The 19,123-nt window shown below is 50.7% G+C and overlaps 1 protein-coding gene across 2 annotated transcripts in view; it reads right to left on the minus strand.

The window, feature by feature from the left end:
- The window catches only part of MTMR1 (myotubularin related protein 1), a 43,775-nt gene extending 27,463 nt beyond the window's left edge, over positions 1-16,312 (minus strand). Inside the window, exons 1-4 of one of the 2 annotated variants that reach the window (XM_037511823.2) lie at positions 15,998-16,288; positions 11,136-11,241; positions 5,813-5,836; positions 86-161 (exon numbers count right to left, since the gene is read on the minus strand). In XM_037511823.2, coding sequence (XP_037367720.1) covers positions 86-161; positions 5,813-5,836; positions 11,136-11,241; positions 15,998-16,161 — 370 coding nt within the window. In that variant the 5' untranslated portion in view covers positions 16,162-16,288. Of the gene's footprint in view, positions 1-85; positions 162-5,812; positions 5,837-11,135; positions 11,242-15,997 lie in introns of both variants that reach the window. The other variant, XM_037511824.1, reaches the window with a different exon arrangement.
- Between the last annotated feature and the right edge of the window lie 2,811 nt (positions 16,313-19,123).

The following is a 19,123-nucleotide window of genomic DNA, read 5'->3' on the forward strand; positions in this document are numbered from 1 at the left end:
CCAGCACACACGTCACCTGTGCTTGCAAATAAAGTGCTGTTCATTTTCCAGGTCCCCACCAGCCATGGGAACTTGTTACACTTACCAATGGCCTTGATTGATTCTCCTGGAACAAGTGGCGCTTCTTCCATCTGTGCCAGCTTATTTCCATCCCTCAGAGCCTGGCAAGAAAACAAACAGGAGTAAGACTCACTTCTGTCTGTCTACCTGGGGAAAGGGGGGGGCCCTGTGCTCTTGCTACAAAGCTACAGCAGTGTGCAAAATATAGGCCCCTCCCCTGACAAGACAATCTCAAAGCTCAGCATCACAGGACACCATGCTGAATGTTCTAGCAAATTGTTACACATATTTAAAGTTCACAGTTAGAAAGCATTAATACAGAAATGGCTTGACATGACACATACTATAATCATTACACAGATAGCTATTAGGAGGTGTCTCCCGAATCTGGAAACAAGGGCAGAAAAAGGTTACCTTCTAAGCGGAAAACTAACACAAATCAAATCAACATGTGGCGTAGGTGCTTAGCTAACTGTAGAAACGGGCCAGCTTATGAGGTAATGTGGGCATCCCTGAAGTCTAATGAAAAGTAGCTAGGGAGGGGGCAGTAACATTACTAAGGAAGGTCCTAGACTTTTGTACTTCAGCCCTGTGTGCTACATATGCACACAGCGGAGGAGCAAAGACTTGGCAAGGGCTGCGTCAGGGTGCATCCAACCCAGGCTGTGAGAGTGCGCCCTCACCTGGCAGACAGCAGTATTTCAACCACTACAGCGCAGCAGGTGGGGTGATCAAGCTCCTCCCAGCCAACTAGTTCACCCTGCAAGTTGCTAGTGAGTGGTTAGCTTTCCTGGCCAATATGATATTGGTAACAGGATGTCTGGGATGGCCAGGAAGCTACATGCGCACATTTCTAAATGTCCAGATTGGTGCTGCAGCTCACTGGTCGATCTCTTCTGAGCTTGGTTGGATAGTACTGATAACTCAGGGGAGCTGAGGAATGGTGCCTACATCTCCAGGGAAGAGAGTCTGAATTCGAGGCCTCTTCTAAGGTATTACAGCCCCATGAGATGTTGCCACAGAAATTGGTCACTTTCTCCCTAGCATCTCCAATGTGATGTGTCACAAATAAGAGGTGTTCAAAAGCCCAGCAATTTCCAAGCTGTGTTTCACAGAGCATTAAATTCCCAAGGGATATAAATAAGTCTTTAAAAGAAAAAAGTTTGGGAAATGCTGAGTTAAAGAAAACAAATTGGTCATTTTTAGTGACACAAGTCTTTAGTGTTATGCACACCGAATCCGCAAGAGGGCGCCAGAGCATGCAGTTTTCTCCAGAAAATACCTGTTGATGCCGGGAGGCCACGGGTGTTTGGTGACAGCATGGACAAGGCTAAACTTTCAGCATAACTTGGTGAAACAAAACATTAAAAATGGATATCTTTTCTAACTCTAGTCTAAATTATCAAAAATTCGAAATAGTTGTTTTTCAGTTATAACAGTATTTTGATGTTTTATTAACAGGATTCAGAGGTCAATTTAAAAAACACTAGAGAGCAGTTTAATCCAATTTAATAAAATAGAGGGGGAAAGTCAAAATATAAAGAGCAAATTCAATGCTCAACGGTGGTCAGGGTCAGTCTGTTTACAGGGAGGACGCCAGATGGTGCCCTCCATCCCCTCCTCCAGATGCATCCTTGAAAGAACAGAGATTAGGATTTAGGGCTACCTCCAAGCAATTCTACTCATTTAAATTTTTTAGGCCACACTGACTCTCTTCACCCAAAATTTGTGGGAAGAGAGCTGCTAAAGGGGACATGGAGAAGCAATTGAGGATCCATTTTTATACTCACATCTGATTTGGAAATATACTTTTACACAATAAAGTATAAACCAATAGCTATACTTTTAAATGTCCAGTTTGAGAAACACTAAAAATGTCACCAATCTTCATAAAAGTCTTAGTTTGAAAGTCTGCTTTATTACTCAAACGAGTGACTAACTATGGTATAGTTAGTTACAAAGCAAAAATGCTACCTTAATATCCAGGTTTTAAATTACTTCAAATGTGACATTAATAGAGTTTATTTTAAGGGCTAAATATAATCATATATATTACATAAACTTTAATTCCTCAATTGGCACTTGAAAATAAACAGGAACAGGTTCTTTTGGCATCTATTTACTAACATAAGCTGATCAGCTGAATCTGGAAGTGGTGGGAGGAAACAGATCCACTTCCAGCCACATCAAGCGCTTTAAAGTCCGCAACCCAGGACTCGTGGATAAAAGGCTGTAGATGGGAGAGGGCGTGACTGGGAGTCTTCTGAGGTGCGCACAGCTCTCAAGATAAAGGTTGAAGCTAAACATTCCTCTCCTCTTCTGAGAGTCCTGTTAAATTTGGCCTGAAACACCTGTGCATTTACCTGAATGAGGGGCAAATGTGGTGAGACAAACTTCCACTGGTAATAATTAAATCTGAGATATGCTTTTTAAGCGACGAAAAAGCAACTATCAGATAAAACAAAGAAATGATTCCATTGTTTTGCTTTTCCCCATAAAGGTTTGTTTTGCACAGGAAATATTTAGCTTTAGCATAGGAATTCAAGAGAACAGTTTTTGAAGGCTCACTGTTTTGTGGGCATTGCACATTTCCCTCGTAAAGCTGCTGTTAGGAGAGGGGACTCAGGCTTTGACTGCAACCACCAAGTTGCATGGGACATGATTTGACACTTGATTTATCCAACCACGTCCTGCACAATCAGAGAATGGAGTGTCTGTGTGGACGAGTTTGATCAGGTGAGCACGCTCACTCCTCTTGGCTTCTGAGTGTTGTCCACTTGAGGACAGCTCTCAACTGCTCCCATCTAAACCCTGTTCCGGGGACCATGGAGGGCCAAGCTGAAGGCCCTCCAGCTGCCTGGGTCTGTGCCCGAGGGCCCCAGCCCACCAGGATGGCCCTGTTTTCTCCATGGCTTTGCCCCTCATCCCGACCCTTGGCGGTAGAATGGACAGTTTCTGTGTCGACCACATGCCAAGGGCAGGGGCTTCCAAATCGGGTCATCAAAGTGCTTCCAGGGTCCCCAGTGGAGGATGGGGCTGGGCCAAAGCCTCCTGCCAGCCTTCTCTGGGGCTCTTCCCCCAGCAGTGTCACACCTGGAGTTTCTACACAAGCTTGGGGGAATGTTCTGCAGCTTTAAAAGACTCCAGAGGGTCTAGCGGTACTGAGGAAAGACGAAGCACTCAAGGAGTACTTGGTGATCTTTTCCTTCTGATGAATAAATATGAAATACAGGGACTCATTCCACAAAAACCTACCAGCCACCAGGTATGGTGCTGGGCACGGAGCACGCAAATGTGAAAAAAGCCAAGTCCTCACCTCTAGGGGTCCCCGGGCACCTGTGCCTCTAAGTCTTTTAAAGGTGCTTCAGAACCCAGTCATGGGAGGAGGCGGGCTAACCTCATCAATAAACCTTTCTTGGAATGCCCAGGAACACAGAGGAACAGGTTTCTGCTTGACAAAATGTTGGATAAACCAATTCTTGCAAATAATGTCATAATGGGATCTACGGACCTTGGACAGGAGGGCACTACGGTAGTGGCGAAAGCATTTGGAAAGCTTTGCTTATCGCCTAGAGATCTAGTATGAAATGGCTTCCAAATACACGCTCTGTAGCTACAAACAGATGAACATGTAGAACTTGCCACCTGATCAGCTTCAGCTTCGGAAGGGTAGCCATTGTGCTCTTCCTGAGGCTCCTGCACAGCACCAGGTGCACGGACAAGAAAAGGCAAAGAGGAGAAAGAGAAACACGTGCAAACAGACAGGTGAAAGGACAGAAGTTCTTTTTTTAAAGAGACAGTAAGCATATAAAAGTCGACACTCCTGTCACAGCTTTGCAAGTCTCAACACCCACCCACCCCAACCCCCAGGAAAGGAAATAACGGGCAAGCACCTATAGCCTCCGGGGCCTAGGACAGGGCATCTGCTGTGTTTGTGTTGAGGTAAAAAGATGAAAGGCAAATAAACATCATGGATTTCAAAGGACACACTATCTTTTTTAAATCCGACAAACTATGTTCACGGCAAAGAGAAAAAATCAGACACATAATACGCTCACAGAAAATAAAGCACAACACAGAAACCAGGTAAAGAGCCAAACCAAGCCAGAATACAAAGGCAGCTCATATACACGCATGCACAAGTGTCCGTCTGCTCTAGAGAACTATATTGCCCGGGGTCAAGGCCGCTGGTATTAACAAAATGCCCACACACATGCGCATGCACATGTCACATGCCAAGAGACACAGCATACACATACATAACCTATTACTACTTATATGTGAATCAACACCATATTGAATATTTCTAATTACAGTATCAACGTGCTTCGAACAGCTAAAAAGTCAACTGACTTTAAGTTTTCCAATTCCTTTAAAGGAAAACTGTTGTTAATCTCCTCATAGAATCAATTATTTTTTTGAAATTTAAAAAACTGGACTTGGTCACTGGGGATCTAAAGAATATGGATAATGAAGATCAAATCTGTAGTCCCCTTGAAAAGTTGTTTCAAGTCTTTGAGGCTGAATCAAAATTTAGCATGAATAAATGTTTCCTTCACCAAGCCTTGGTTCCATAGACTATTTCTCCAAAGGCAACAAGTGAAGAGGGAGTGAAGGCTTCAAAGAGTTTACCACATCCCCCACTTTTCGTTTTGCATGAAGGACAATAGCTATTCAGTACATGCCCATGCCCCTGCAGAGTGCAGTCCTACACAGTTGGTACTGCTGCTGTTCAAAGCAGTGCAACTTTTTAATTGCAGCCAGTTTCTTGAAATTTCCACTTTCCAAAATACAAAGAAAACGTTATCATTCTTTGCAAAATTCTTAGAAACAGAAAAATGAATGAATAAACCAATGGCACCCGGTATTTCCAAGTCCATGCACGAGTGTAAAGCCAAATATGGATGTATAACAATGTGAACCAGTGAAAGAAAATAATCCCCAAGAGCAGAAAAAAGCAAGGGTAGACAAAGACAAACCAACTAAAATACCAAGAATCTGACTTAACCTGCTTATTTCTGTATGATTCCATTGGCTTTATAAGACTGAACATGCTAAATCGAAGTCATTAAATTACTGTCAAAACCCACACTGCTCACAGACTGGAAATAGGTTAATTTTTGACAGCTGAAACTCAGGTTGCACTGCATGCACATTACCGATCTTTGTCTTGCTTTATGAATACTCTGAAATAAAGGGAGGGAAAGTCGTGAGGGAAGGGCAAGCTACGACCCACTAGCTGTGACAGTTACATCTATGTTTTAAGGAATACGAAGTGGGTCTGATTCCACTCTATTTATCTGCAAACTAATTCTGCTTTTGGATTCGTATAAACACAAAGGTGGCCTGAAATCTCATTTAGGTAGGATGGCCCTCACCTGACCACTTAGCAACTGCCCTTGCTATAGTCTTTAGCATGAGTTACAGGAGGGGCAAGGCTCGGAGAGCGCTGTGGGCCCTGTCACTAACACACTTTCTTTCGCTGGAAGTCATGGCGTGCGACAAAAGACAGAGTCAGAGCAGCGCCGTCTAGCGTCTGGCCTTCGCACACAGCGGCTGTGCTGCACACAACGTCATGACAGATGAAGCATTTCTAGTGAACACTTAAAGCTTTGACACAGCAGAGCAAATTGATCTGAGTGGCTCGTAAATAACAGGGAGAAAGTAAAGAGCACTAAATAGACTAAGTGTTCAATAAAGCACAGAGACACACGAGCAGGAGGCCCATCTGCCGAAAGCCAAATATCCTTACCCTTATATCAGGCCTCCTGAAAACCTGTCAGTTAAAATACAGAAATCATCGTCATGGACACGCGGCTATCGTCCTGTGAGCCATTCCCTAAGACACCCATGCCCTAAGAAACCTCCTCCTCCGCCAAACAAAACCAAGCCGATCAATCCTAACACATTTGCCCTTTTAAGTTTTATTCGGTATTAAGTCAATCCTAACACATTTGTCCACAATTTTCAGGCAGGTCTATGTTTTGGGGAAACTCACCACCCTCAGGCTGAGACCAACACATTACTGTGAGCGCCACACCCCTTCCTTCTGTCAAGCGCCATTACAAGCCTTGTGAGCCGGCTGGGTTTGAAACAGTCCCTGTGTCTGTCTGGAATACTGGATGTATTTTCCCCACGGAAACAATGGCATAAAAAGGCAGTTCTGCTCCCACAGAAACAAAACCAAATCCACAAAAGCCCCCACATTTGACCCAGAGCGCAGTTCGGTTACGACAAATCGTAACCTGGCTTGTACTGAAATGACATTTCCAGTCGTACTTGGGACTCCAGACTTCAACTCGCTGATGTGGCGGCCCCACGGAGAGCTGGGCGCGCACCCCTTACCCAGCGCCTACTGCCCCAAAAGGGGCAGCTCCCAGTGCAAAAAGGTAGCTGGCTGGTCCTCAAGGGGAGGGTGAGGCAGGGGCACAGGCCCTGCCTGCAGCTGCTAACCACGCCAGGAGAAGGCAAGCTTTCTCACGCCGGAGCCGGAGTCGGAGCCTGCTTCCGCTTCCAGTGCTGTCCTCCCTAACCTCCGCCACCCCGAAGTGTATGCACAGTGGGTGCACCAGGAAGCCCGGGGCAGAGGGACAGCCCTCAGAGTGGCTGGGGCATTGCAAAAGCCAACAGTGGTGACAGAGGAAGACTCCAGTTGTCTCTGGTCCCCATTCCCAAGTCGGAAAGCCAGTCATCTCCTCACTAGAAGTTCTATGGAAACAGATCATCCAAGGTTCTCATTAGCTGTCTAACTTTTACTCAGGATAAAGACCACGGGATAGAGGCTGTATCATCATTAAAAATAATCCGAAATACTATGTGCATTTTATCATCCATTCATTACATCTCAAAAAAGCCAGCAGAAAATCAATAAAACACATGCATAGGCTGATTTCAAAAACCTCAAAATGAGACACATATGTCAATAAAAACCCGAAATCCAAGTCTGCTTCCCGAGATGTGCCGCCCAGTGAGAAGCACACCAGACCAGCCCCGCGTCCGTTCAGCGCTGGGTGGCACCTGCACAACTTGAATGGGGTCACGTCTCTGCTCCTCCACTTGCCAATTGAAAACACTTGTTTTTTAAAGATTTATTTATTTGTTTATATAAGCACTGGGTACAGTCAGAAGCGTGGGAGGGTGAGAGAATTCACCAGAGCCGGAGCGGGGAGCAGAGCAGGCATAGTGACGAAGTACACTGCTGAGGGGAGCAGCGGGCGCGGCAGGAGAGGTCTGCGCGACATGTGGGACCCTCGCCGGGGGCCGGGGATCGAACCGGCACTGCAGAGGCTGCGGGCAGCTTCGCAACCCAGCGCTCAACCGCTGCCCCACCCGGGAGGCCCTTGAAAACACTTTTTTAAAATGATGAGAAAATAAGTTTGCCTTTCCCTAGGTTAGTACTCAGTTCAGGCTGTATTACCCAAGGCCAAGCATGTGGAAGGAAGGCTTTTGTGTTGAGCCTCCAGAATGCAGTCACTGTAAATCATTAAACTGAGTACAGGAATCGATTTTCTCCCTTCACTTCACAGTGTTTAAACAAGAGCTCTGGTTACTGCGAGAGGGTAGCCAGGGTGCAGGAGCAGCAGAACAGAGAGGCCAAGATGGGAGGAGCCCAGGAGAGCCAGAGAAAGGAGAGGGACCAGATGAAAACTGTAATGTTCTACTTTCCTGAAGACTGGCCAGAATCAAACCCTTTTAGATAAAACAGAATTGAAGAATATTCTAGAAAGAAAGCGATTTAGAGATTTATATTCCAATCCAAACTCTCCTTACAAATGAGGACGCTGACCCTGCAGGCTTCTGGAGGGTGCAGAACTGCGGGCGGCACCTCGTCCTAGCCTAGCTCCACTTGCCAAACAATGGACACCTGTTAGCCGCCGTAGATACTAATAGTTCCTAGTCAGGTTTCCTTACAGCTTGTAAGTCCAGTACTTCTCCTAACCTGTGGAACATTACTTTCAGATCTTATTCTTAACATTTTTGACAAGTTCAAGGGTGAGATGTTTGGTCTGTGTTAGCCCAGAAAAAAATAAAAGTAACTGAGTTGGTAGTAGGAGAGGGACAAAGCAGATCACTTTTTTACACTTCTTCTAACAGTCTTAACCACCGGGCAGATTTTCAGGATGCCTTGGCATAAGAGCAGGGGCAGTTCAACCTACCAGCTACCTACTCTTTCAGCAGGGACGCGTTTCCCAGATTTCTGTCAGTTCACAAATCAACTCTGCGAGTTTAATTTGGTGGCCTGAGCACCACCAGGCTCAGCTCCTCGGCCTGTTTGCCCTCCTACTGACTTAAAGGCCCTCCTTTTGCATACTTTGCCAGACTCTAAGCAGTATCATCCATTAAATCACGAGTTTGATGTGCTAGTTCTTTGCATATGCATTAAAATAATTACAAAGCCTGTCAAAACCTGGCCACGGCGTCTAAACTCACCTCAGGTGATACCAGTGACAGTCTTCCCTCTCTTGGGGGGTTTAACAGCTGTCAATTGAAAATATGCTTAAATAATAAAACAACTGTCCTCCAAATCTAACATCAGATGTTAATGATGCACATTTGTAGAAATGTACCAGAAATGCATGGCCCATCACCAATTTTAACAGATCTAAATCTAGGAAGCTAGTTTTTCAAATTTTATGGTACATTAAGAAATCCAGGAGGCATTTACTTTCCTCGGAGATGCCCACACACTGAGGGGGTGGGAAGCCAGGAGGCTGCATTGTTGCGGGCACACCAGGGAGTGCCGGCACGCAAAGACCCAAGGGCCACTGCGTGTTTAGGGGGCACACAAAATTTAAACACTCACTGACTTTCCAATAGGAGGTCTTGGGTTCAAATCCCAAGTCTAACTGTGTGATACTAAGCAAGTCACTTAACCTCTCTGAGTCTCAGTTTCCTCGTCTATTAAATGGGGATTAAAATAAAAGCCACTTTACTGGGTTGTTTCTAAAGCAGACATGAATGTGTCAAAAAGTATTATAAAACCAGCATGTGCCAGAAAGTGAGGAGGCTGGTGATGCAGAGCCGAGCAGCAGCCTGCCGCTCCACAAACACCACTTCCCCACCAGAAGCACTGCCTGCTCCTTGCAATTACTGACACGAGCTTTATGCTATCAATGCCCCACCCCCGCAAGCGTGCATTTCAAATAAGATACTTGTACAATAGACAACTTCAGTATCCTGGACTGATGACTACAAATAAATCCTCAAGAAATTGTATCTGGACCTTCAGGGACAGCCCCACACAATGGCCTCAAGGCCAGAAGGGTCCCCAAAGCACATCTCATTAACTTGATTTTAAGAATCACTTTATAAGCAGGGTGTAAAATTATCCCTGTGGTTTAGAAACATGTTTTCATTATTTAAAAAAAAAAAACTCTCCTTTAAGTAAACATAACTCCTGGATTATAACTTTAGCGCCAACTTTGCAGACTTGGCCACAGGGCAAATAGAGCAAAGACAATAATAAACACGCTCTCATACAGCAATTCATCAAAGGATTCAGCTATGATCTGCTGTAGATATTTAAAATTCAATTTCCAAAATACAGAAAAGGCTTATTTTTTCCTGAATACCGTCTGTTAAACCACTCCAACACGAGCTAATCCTGCCAACAATATGTGTGAGTAGACTAAAGTCAAAAGCTGTAGCTGCTGCATGTTAAAATCCGCTGGGGCCCGCCCTATCTGGTCACGTGGCCCACACGCGGGCTTTCACAGAAGCCACCCCGCGCCCACGCCACGCCCCTGCGGCGAGCGCCTCTTGTCGGTGGAGAAGACCCCTTGCAGCTCTGAGCGCTGAGCTCTGCTAACGTGGGTCCTCGAGCCTCTCCACTCTGAGGGTGGGCAGTAAGGGCAGGGGCAAGAGGGCAATCCGGCTGCAGAGTCAGCAGCTGCTCAGTCACCTCGGTGACTGAGGCCTCGGTGACAGCAAACACTTCCCTCGGTTGGGGATAGCCTATTCGCCCAGATGGGGTTTGAGAACCAAGAGCCTCAGCTCCTATGTGGGCAAACGTGAAAAGCAGAGCACAGGGAAACCTATTAACTACAACCCAGCCCTCCAGCAGGGCAGCCCACTCTCCATGGTGAGACCTCCTGACGCAGTTTCCATACTTATTACAGTATAGCCTGAGGAGGAACTGAGGTCAGAGGCCTTAAGCGAGGGGCGGCTATCATGAATGAACAGGACTTCTACTGCTGTTCTTCCAGTGCTTGCAAGATGTGCTGTCTAGCAAGGACGTGATTTTCAGACATGGCTGACGAGGGAGGCCTCACGGCATACTTGTGAAAATCAAGTATCTTGTTATTAGCACGCAGAAATGGCTACATTAACCTGAAACCTCCATCCAAGCAAACACTACTACTGAAAGTAAACATGGCTCGGGCACCTGTTAACAGCTTACGCACATTAAAACAGTTTGTGTGGGGCCTCAAGAAAAAGGGCCAGGCATATTATTTATTTGTTAAATGAGCCAACAAGTATTTATTGCACACGTTATGTTCTAGGACCGTGCTAGGGCACCAGGGGGGAGCAAAAGCGCCCCAGTCTCTGCTGACAAAGAGCTTATCACTCTAAGCTTTAGAATAAGCAAGGAATCCTAGAAGAGATGTCTCACTTCGGTTGGGAGTGCAAACTGAAGGTACCCATACAACACTCCTTTGAGAGTCTGCTAGTTTTCTCTCTCTCTCTCTCTCTCTCTTTTTTTCTTTCTAGTATCACGGAAATGCAGAATACTCAGTTTGCAAGTTAGGGAAACACTGTATATCACATATTTTCTAAAATTCATAATATTAACAAAGAAAATACACACATTTATTCTAAAATAATGGAACTGGATTTTTTAAAGAATGATCATAATCTAAAGACACCTTTACCTTTCAATTATAAAACTATGAGCACATACACTAGATTCCAGTAAAATTCCTCTTCTAAATTTCAGGTCTTACAACAGAGAACCTCATTTCTAAGCAAATGGCCAAATGAGCATCAAAGGGCCAAAATGCCCTTGAATTAACATTGCAAGTCTTCTTGGCTATCTGGCATATTGAGAAATGAATTAAGAACTCAGCGTCGCTTACCTTGTAATCTCTGGATACATTTTCTGATGTCACTGAACCTGAAATCTGACTAGAAATTGTGGCAGCTATAAGCTGTTTACACCATTCAACATGAGATCCTGTAGGACTAAAAGAAATCATGTTATTAAAAAAATTTTAATACACACAGGCTCCAGGTGAGACTAATGAGCACTTACTAGGGATATATGCACATTTCGTTTTTTAGAAAATGAACTTTTATTAGAGTACTCAGTTACCTTTACATTTAATGTAAGAACTAAAACACTGACAACTAGCTCCATGCTGATCTTAAATACGGCCACTAACTTTTTTCAAGTTTAAGATTCTAGACACTATAGAGAGCCAAGCATGCCATTCCCTATCATTTCGTGGAGTTGAATTTTACTCTATTACAATGACAGTGAACATTCTTAACATTCTATATACAGAAAATTCTAAAGTGAAATATTTATCTTATAGCATATGCTTTTTAAATATTCTTTTTTGTTGGTAGTTTTGAATCTAGAAAATAGTGTAATTCCAAGTGAATTGAAGTGACTCTTAATGGAACAAAGTTAAACAGACTAGATTTTAAACAGACTATGATTTTAAACAGACTAGAAAAATGATGTCTCGCCTGTGGTCGTGAGGCTGCCTTAGGTTTTATAAGTGATTTGACAATTCGCAAAAGATTCTTCTAGTCTGTTATCTCAGAAGCATGGTGTGGTAAGGAGGCAGAACAGGCACTAGCCAACTGGTTTCTGACATGAGGAAACTAAGGCACAGAGGCACCAGCCTGCATCTAGCTCCACTGGGGCCCTCCTTCCAGGACAGGGCACAACCAAGAGTGCCCAACAAGCTCATGGCGCTGAGGGGTGCACTGCACACACCAGCACACAGCAACGGTGGCACCTCCTGCCTGCATGTGCTCTAGCACTCAGCACCCACCCCCAAAACCAGTCCCCAAGTGCACGTGACCCATTGAACAGCCCGGGAAGCTGGGGGCCAGGGTGGAACCACAGTCACCTGACTGCTAAGTGGCTGAGCAGTGTTCACCTGACCCCACAGACCACAGAGGCATACCAGGAGGTGCCAGGCCACTGCCGTCTTCTACTAGTGGTCTGAACTGCAGTCTCTCATCAAGCCTGCCCAGTGCCGCCTGTGGGGTTGAAACTCAGGCAGGCCTTCCCATCAAGGGTGAGAATCAGCACAATTTCTAGCTGGGGGCGGGGGGAGGAAGAGGAAGGGAGGAGTTTGGGGCCGTGGTAGAGACTAGTTCACCCCTGTTGCCTGCTCTCATCACGCTTCTTGGGGCTGTGCTTCCTTCTGCCAGCACCTACCCAGACTGTAAACCCAACAGCAGGGGCCTACCTGGGGGTGACCTGTGGCTGCCATCTGACTCCTGGCTCCCCAGCGGAGGAGGGGGCTGAACCCCTGTTCCTCCTGCCCCCTTGTAGGGGAGCCATCTGGCTCAAGTTCTTGGAACCCACCCTTGTGGTGCTCAGGGATGTGTCCCATGCCCCAAGCCACCCCCACCTTGGGGAACCCACAGAGATAAAAACCGGAGATAAGAACTAAGCAGCCACAGGGGCCCTGACCAGAGTGTGCAGCTCTGGAGCCCCATCTGCAGGGGCGATGTCAGGCAGGACACTTCTTGGCTTGAACTAGAATGACTTGTTTTATGCCGCCGGCAACCAGAGAAGTCCCAGTCAACACAGCTCCGAACAGCCTGCTAGCGTGAGTGGCTGATAGAGAGGAGGCCTGAATTCAAGTCCTGTTTTTGTCACCAGCTCGCTCTGTGGCCTTGAGCAAGCCACATCCTCTTGCAGGACCGCAGCTTTGTCACCAAGAGAAGAACAGTATTCAGAAGCCTGGGGAGGCCCATGGTCCAGAGGCCCTGCCAACCCGACCTATCTACCCCGCCCACCGCCTGTATTTCCCAAGTCAGAGAAAAGCACAGCCAGTCACCCAGGCCACCCGGGTCCCAAGCCGGGGTTCACCTTGGAGCCCACCCCTTCACTCTCACCTTGAATGCTCACCACGCTGGGGCGCCCATGGGTGAGTGTCCTGACCATCTGCCTATTCCAATTCCCTTTCCCAGACTCCCATCGGTCAGTGTTCCCCTCCTGCTTTGTGAACTCAAGCCCCATCTATAGGCTGATGATGCCCCAGTTTGGGTCTGCAGCCCAGACACCAGTCCTGAACTCCAGGCTCAGATGTGCCTATTGCCTCTTTGACACTTGCTCCGGGATACCCAGCCGGCCGCCGGAGAGTCCTGACCGCCAAGCTCAGCTGCCAGCCTGCTAGCTTCCTCATCCGGCTCCACTGCGGCTCCTCTTTGGCAGCACCATTTTGCCATGAGCCCAAACCTGGGGGCTCCTTGATTCTTCTCTGCTGCCCAACAACCAGTCTTTAGCCAACCCTATAGGCTCCACCCTGGAGGCTTCCTGCCAGTGGTATCCAGAAGCAGACCCTCCTCCCTCCCTGACTGCAAGGCCGCCAACCCCTGTTCTCTGTTCTGCCCCGCCCTTGCAGTCCGTGGTCCACACAGCAGCCCTGGAGCGCTCACCGAAGCCAACCAGGGCAGGCTGCTCCTCTGCTTCCAAACTCCCAAGGCGCCCTGACTGTCCACCAGCTGCCCCTGTGACTTCTGACCGCCCCCGGCTGTCCCCTCCGTCCCTACGAATGACGCCGGCCTCCTTGATAACCCTTGAACTCTTCACTCCCCTCTCACCCCGGAGTGCACAGGCCTCCACCTGGAATACTCTGGCCCCAGCTATCAATATGATTAGTGCCCTCGCCTCTTTAGGGGCCTTACTCACCTTTGTCAGCTCGGCCTGCCTGACCCTCCCACCTAAAATACAACTCCTTCCCAAGGTGCAGGACCCCAGCATGTCTACCCCCTTCCCAGCTGATGTTTTTGCCCTAGCCCCCATCACCACGGAGCAGAGAACACAGCTGACTTGCTCTTTGTCTACCTCTCCCGCCAAACATCCACTCTGTGAGAGCGGGGCACGGGGTGTGTCCCTTGCTATGTCCTCAGGCCCAGCAGAGCACCTGACACGGAGCAGGTGCTCGTACCTGGAGGACAAATGACTGAGCTGTGCACACCTGGAAACCCGCTAAGCCGGCCCCTGCCTCCATCTGCCTCACTCCTGCAGAGCAGTCGTTTTCCATGTCAACCCCATCCTGCAGCTCCCCTGAAGGAAGTCCTTTTGCGGTCTGCAGAGCCAGGGTGACCATATCAATTTTTCATGGGAACGAAGACACTATTGTGAGTCAAAGGGGGATGTCGCTAATAACGACACCGGCGCCACAGTAGATCAGGTCCGCCCTGGGCCAGACTGCACTGTCCACACCACCCATGCTGAAGCCATGACAAGCACAGGTCCCGGCTCTGTCCCGGGGCGGGGGGGGGGACCCAGAATGTGCATGTCCATGGAGCACTGGAGGGGGTTCCGACTCCGGCCATGCAGAATGCAGGACCCTGCCCCAGCACAAGTCCCCAGGAAGGCACTCAAGCCCCTTCGGGACCTGCCCGCATCTGCGCTCACGTCTTCTGCTCACCAGGGCCCAAACGCCCTGTCCAGCCTGACTAGTAACCAACTTGTCATTCTTCACCCTTCGGTGTGAGTGTCAGAGGACCTCGCTTAGAGTATGCTCCCCGATTTGGCCCCACCCCACTGCCACCTCGGAAAAAGAAAGCAAGTACCCCATGTCCAAGTACCACAGGACTTTGGGAGGAAATAACTCCCACCACCCCACCCCCCCACCAGCTCCTGGGTCAGAATCTCAGGGGTGGGAACCTGAAATTCTTTAAAAACGTCTGGGAGGACTGCCAGGGAGAGCCGTGGCACTGAGCACCTTCCACCTAAGCGGCAGCTGTGCTTGCATCTGACCCACGAGATGGCGAACCAGAGCGCCCTGGGCTTGGGGCTCCTGCTGGCCTCTGACCCCCGCCTGGCAGAGGAGTGGGATCTTGCCCCTTCCCTGCATCCTCTGAGCTGCCGTTCACCTTCAGTGAGGCTGAGTATTGGCGATTCCAGAAAATACCCTGTCATCACACTGAGGGAGAGACAAAAGGAGTGTTTCTTGTTGTTCCTCTGCCTTTGGAAACTCCCCCAAGTTCATCGCACTGGTATGACTAAGACGGGCAGGAAGGAACATGCGTGGCCGCCCCAGCACCTTACAACAACACCCCTGGCCTCACTCACTGCACCCGTGTCAGCGCCACGGCCAGAGGTGGAGAAACGGGATATTCCGGGCTGTGGGCCGGCCCAGGCCTTGGGCCGCGAGCCTTGAGCTGGCCCTCCCAGGAGCTGATTGATCTTGGTTCTGCAACTGCCTACCGAGGGATGGGCGTTTCTGTTCCCGAAAACCACCCACCGGCTCCCTGCAAGGCTGAGGAATTGAAAGGTGAAGCCCTGTGCGTTCGTGCAGCGCACCGCCGGGCACTTTGCCAAGCCAGCTTTGCCAACCAGGGTAGGTCCGCCTGCACCTGCGCCCGCTCCGACAGCCGCGGGTGCCGCCCCCCACCAGCACGCGCCCCGCGCCAGCGGACATCCGCGCAGCGGCGGCGGCAGTTGGGTCTTCAGACCACGGGCGGCCAAGCCTCGCTGACAGAGGAGCCCCGGGTGACACGTCCTCCCTGCGCGGGGCGGCCGGCCGCGGACAGTCTGGCGGCCGGGAGAGACAGAAGGCGGGGGCGCGGGGGAGGCCGGACGGCAGCGAAGCTCCGGGGTGCGGGGAGCTCCGGCGCGCAGGACGGGAGTGAGGGGCCGGCCGGGGGACCGGGCCGGGGGTCGCCAGGAGGGACCGCCAGGCCTCGCGCGGGCCCTAGGGATCGCGGCGCGGGCGGCCGCGGCGGCCCGGGCCCCGCTTACCTGTCCAGGGTCTCCACGCTGGGCTGCCGGGAGCCGGCGGAGGGGCCTCCGGCGACCCGAGTGGATCTCCGAGCGCCCGCCGGTCCCGGGCCCGGGGCCCCGCCGCCCTCACTACCCGCCGCCGCCGCTGCTGCCGCTGCTGCTGCCGCCGCCGGCCGCTCCATGGCGCTCCGAGCCCGCCGCGGGGAAGCCGCCGTCGAGGGGAGCTGCGCCCGGGGAGGTCCCGCCGCGCTACCGGCTGCGCCCCGCGTCACCGCTCGCCGGCTCGAGCGGCCGCCGCCATTAGCTGTCACCTGGCGGCCCCGCGGTACCCACAAGGCCGCGCGCGGGGGGGGGCGACGCGGGGGCGGGGCGGCGCGCCGGGAGGGGCCAAGGGGGCGCGCGGCGGGGGGGGCGGGGCGGGGCGGGGCGGGGCGGGGCGGGGGCGGGGCGCCGGGAGTGGGGAGGAGGGGCGCGCGGCGGGGCGGGGGGCGTCGGTGCACGGAACGGCAGGGGGCGGCAGCGGAGGGGCGGGGTCGAGGCGAGCGGGTCCCGGCGCGTCCCCTCGACCCCGCCGGGCCCTGCCGGGGCGCCCGCCTGGGAGCCGGGGCGCGGGGGCGGGACTCTTCCTAGACCGCTCCCAAGCCCCTTGGGGTCAAAATCTACAACCGGATTTTGCAGGACGTGATTTGCTCGGTAAACAACCGCATTGACTAGACAGCCAGGGCTATTTAAAAACCTGAGGGAAATTCAAGGATGACAAACGATTTGTTTCTCTCAAGTTTCCTTCCTAGTGAAATTGGGGAGTAAGGGACGCCCAGGCCCTGCTCCGCCCCCCCCCACCCCACCCGGGGCGTCCCTGGACTTGACATCTTGAAGCTTGAGCAAGGGCACACATTTCAGCTATTCCTCCCCCACCCATTCTGCCGCCCTGCCGCCCCGACAAACCCACCTCCCCGCCATCTGTAGGGCAACCGAGTGTTCTGATGCCACCCTCAGAACTTCCGCCCTTGGTTTATATTAAGAGTAGTAACATTTAACTTCGGCTGGTGAAATCACCACCAGGACAATCAAGCCAATATCTGATGAGGAAAGCATTTAGGACTTCTGCTTCCTGCACTAGGCTTCCATCCGTACTCATTTTGCTGGGATTTGATGACCTACCAGCTCATCCCCTCTCAAGGCTGTGTCACTGGACAGTGATTTTGTTGGGGTAGTGTCCCTGGACAAGGGGGAGGATCCGGGGGGGCCGGATCCCACTCTCTCACGACACAGTAGGACCTGCTGGGAGTAAACCACCCACTGCCCACTGTTCCACCCACTGGGAGTCAGACGGATGGACCAAGGTACCCTGCTCCCACACAGGGAAAAGGCTCTTGAGGCCCTGTGGCCAAGGTTGAAAAGAGGCCTCCACAGACACTGGCCAGGCTAGGCCGGGAATCAGAGCCTATTGATTAGGGAAAGACCCAGAAAAGAACTCTGGACACCTCTTTGGGCATAAGAGACTTCCTCAGGTGCCAAGGCCAGGGGTTTTTGTAGGATTATGACTGACATTTGAGAACAAAGGCAATAAACTTTACTGGCTGAGAAAGCAAGGGCCGTAGGCTTGCCTAGAGCCTCATTCTACAGCCTCAATCTCTGTCCATTGCCTGGAGTCTATTTATTGTTGCTAATAGTGGGCACCACTCAGCTACAGCTCCATGGTTGAACAGGCTGGTGACCATCTTGTGGGTGACTATCTCTCAGAGGCCCTGTGCCAGCAGCTCCATTTTAAACCAGTCTGCTCTCAAGGGGTGTTACTCCCTTCTGCAACAACCAACTTGATAAGCTGTAAAGAGATAGCTCAGGAATGCACAAGCTGGGGGAAAATAGTAATAAAACCCATGGGCCAAGGAAATTGATGGCAGCGGGTGTCTGGCCCCACAGCCTTCAGGTTGTTTAACCTCTTGTTTATCAGCTTGATAAAAACAACAGAAACAGCAAAGTTCTGTCTTTGTGCCAGGACCCTTCCCGTCTCAGTTGGAGTGGAAACAATGACTAAGCCCCTTAGCTGGACCGCCCCGTGTAGGGACAGACACCTCTGACCCAAGTGTGGCCAGGAAAATATAAAGAAAATGGTTTGCTTCCTGATGAAAGGTAGGGCTGTAGACAGAGAGGCACCAGCTGCCATCCCAGACCCTGCCCACCCAGTAACTTCAGACTAAACCTTGAGACCTGGATTCCTGGTGCCTCGGCAGCCGCCTTATACCCAAGAGTGGATGAGTGTAAGGGCAGGACTGGGCACAGTGCAGGTTTTCTGATCCCATTCAGACCGGGTAAAGGAGGAGTCAGAGTCCTCAGTAGTTTTGCAGGTTTTTTATTTGAGGTTCACCAGGCATATGGCAGGCAGGGGTGCTGGCTGGGGGGCTGGGAGGTTGGCAGGCCTCCCAACCCCCAGCAAGTCTTCACTCTATCTGGACTCTCTGGCGTTCGTTCTGCTGCTTCTTGGCTTCTGCTTCGGCTTCTACTGCGGCTACTGCGGCTGCTGCTACTGGTGCTGCTGCTGCTGCTGCTGCTGCTGCTGCTGCTGCTGCTGCTGCTGCTGCTGCTGCTGCTGCTGCTGCTGCTGCTGCTACTAGTGTCCCCCCATGACGCCGCCCTTAAAAAGCACAGTCTTAGCTCAGCTGAATCCCATCTACCTATGCCCACACCCTATTCCAGGTGCCCGCCATCAGGCATGCATTCAGGACAAGGATCCATCATCTATCCTGATGGCGGAAGGGCAGAAAAGCCTGACATTTTCTTTACCCTACAATGAGCCTAGGGTGAAAGGGCCCCAACTTGAAGAAGGCTGGGAGGAAGTAGGAAAGATCTTGACACGCTGGAGTTCCACTTCCTTTAGGCTTTGGGTTCTCCAGAATTACCGTCAAATGTTTATGGGCCTCCCCTGTGGCGCAGGCGGTTGAGCGCAGCACTGTGAAGCTGTCCGCAGCCTCCGCAGTGCCGGTTCGATCCTGGCTGGCCTCGGAGACACCCACATGGCGCAGCAGACCTCTCCTGTCTCGCCCGCTGCTCCCCTCAGCAGTGTATTTCAGTCAGTCTGCCTGTTCTGCTCCCCGCTCTGTCTCTGGTGAATCCTCTCACCCTCCCACACATCTGGCCTGTACC

Source organism: Talpa occidentalis, unplaced genomic scaffold (genome assembly GCF_014898055.3).
Source record: "Talpa occidentalis isolate TD23 unplaced genomic scaffold, MPIMG_talOcc4v2.1 talOcc4.15, whole genome shotgun sequence".
Lineage (NCBI taxonomy): Eukaryota > Metazoa > Chordata > Mammalia > Eulipotyphla > Talpidae > Talpa > Talpa occidentalis.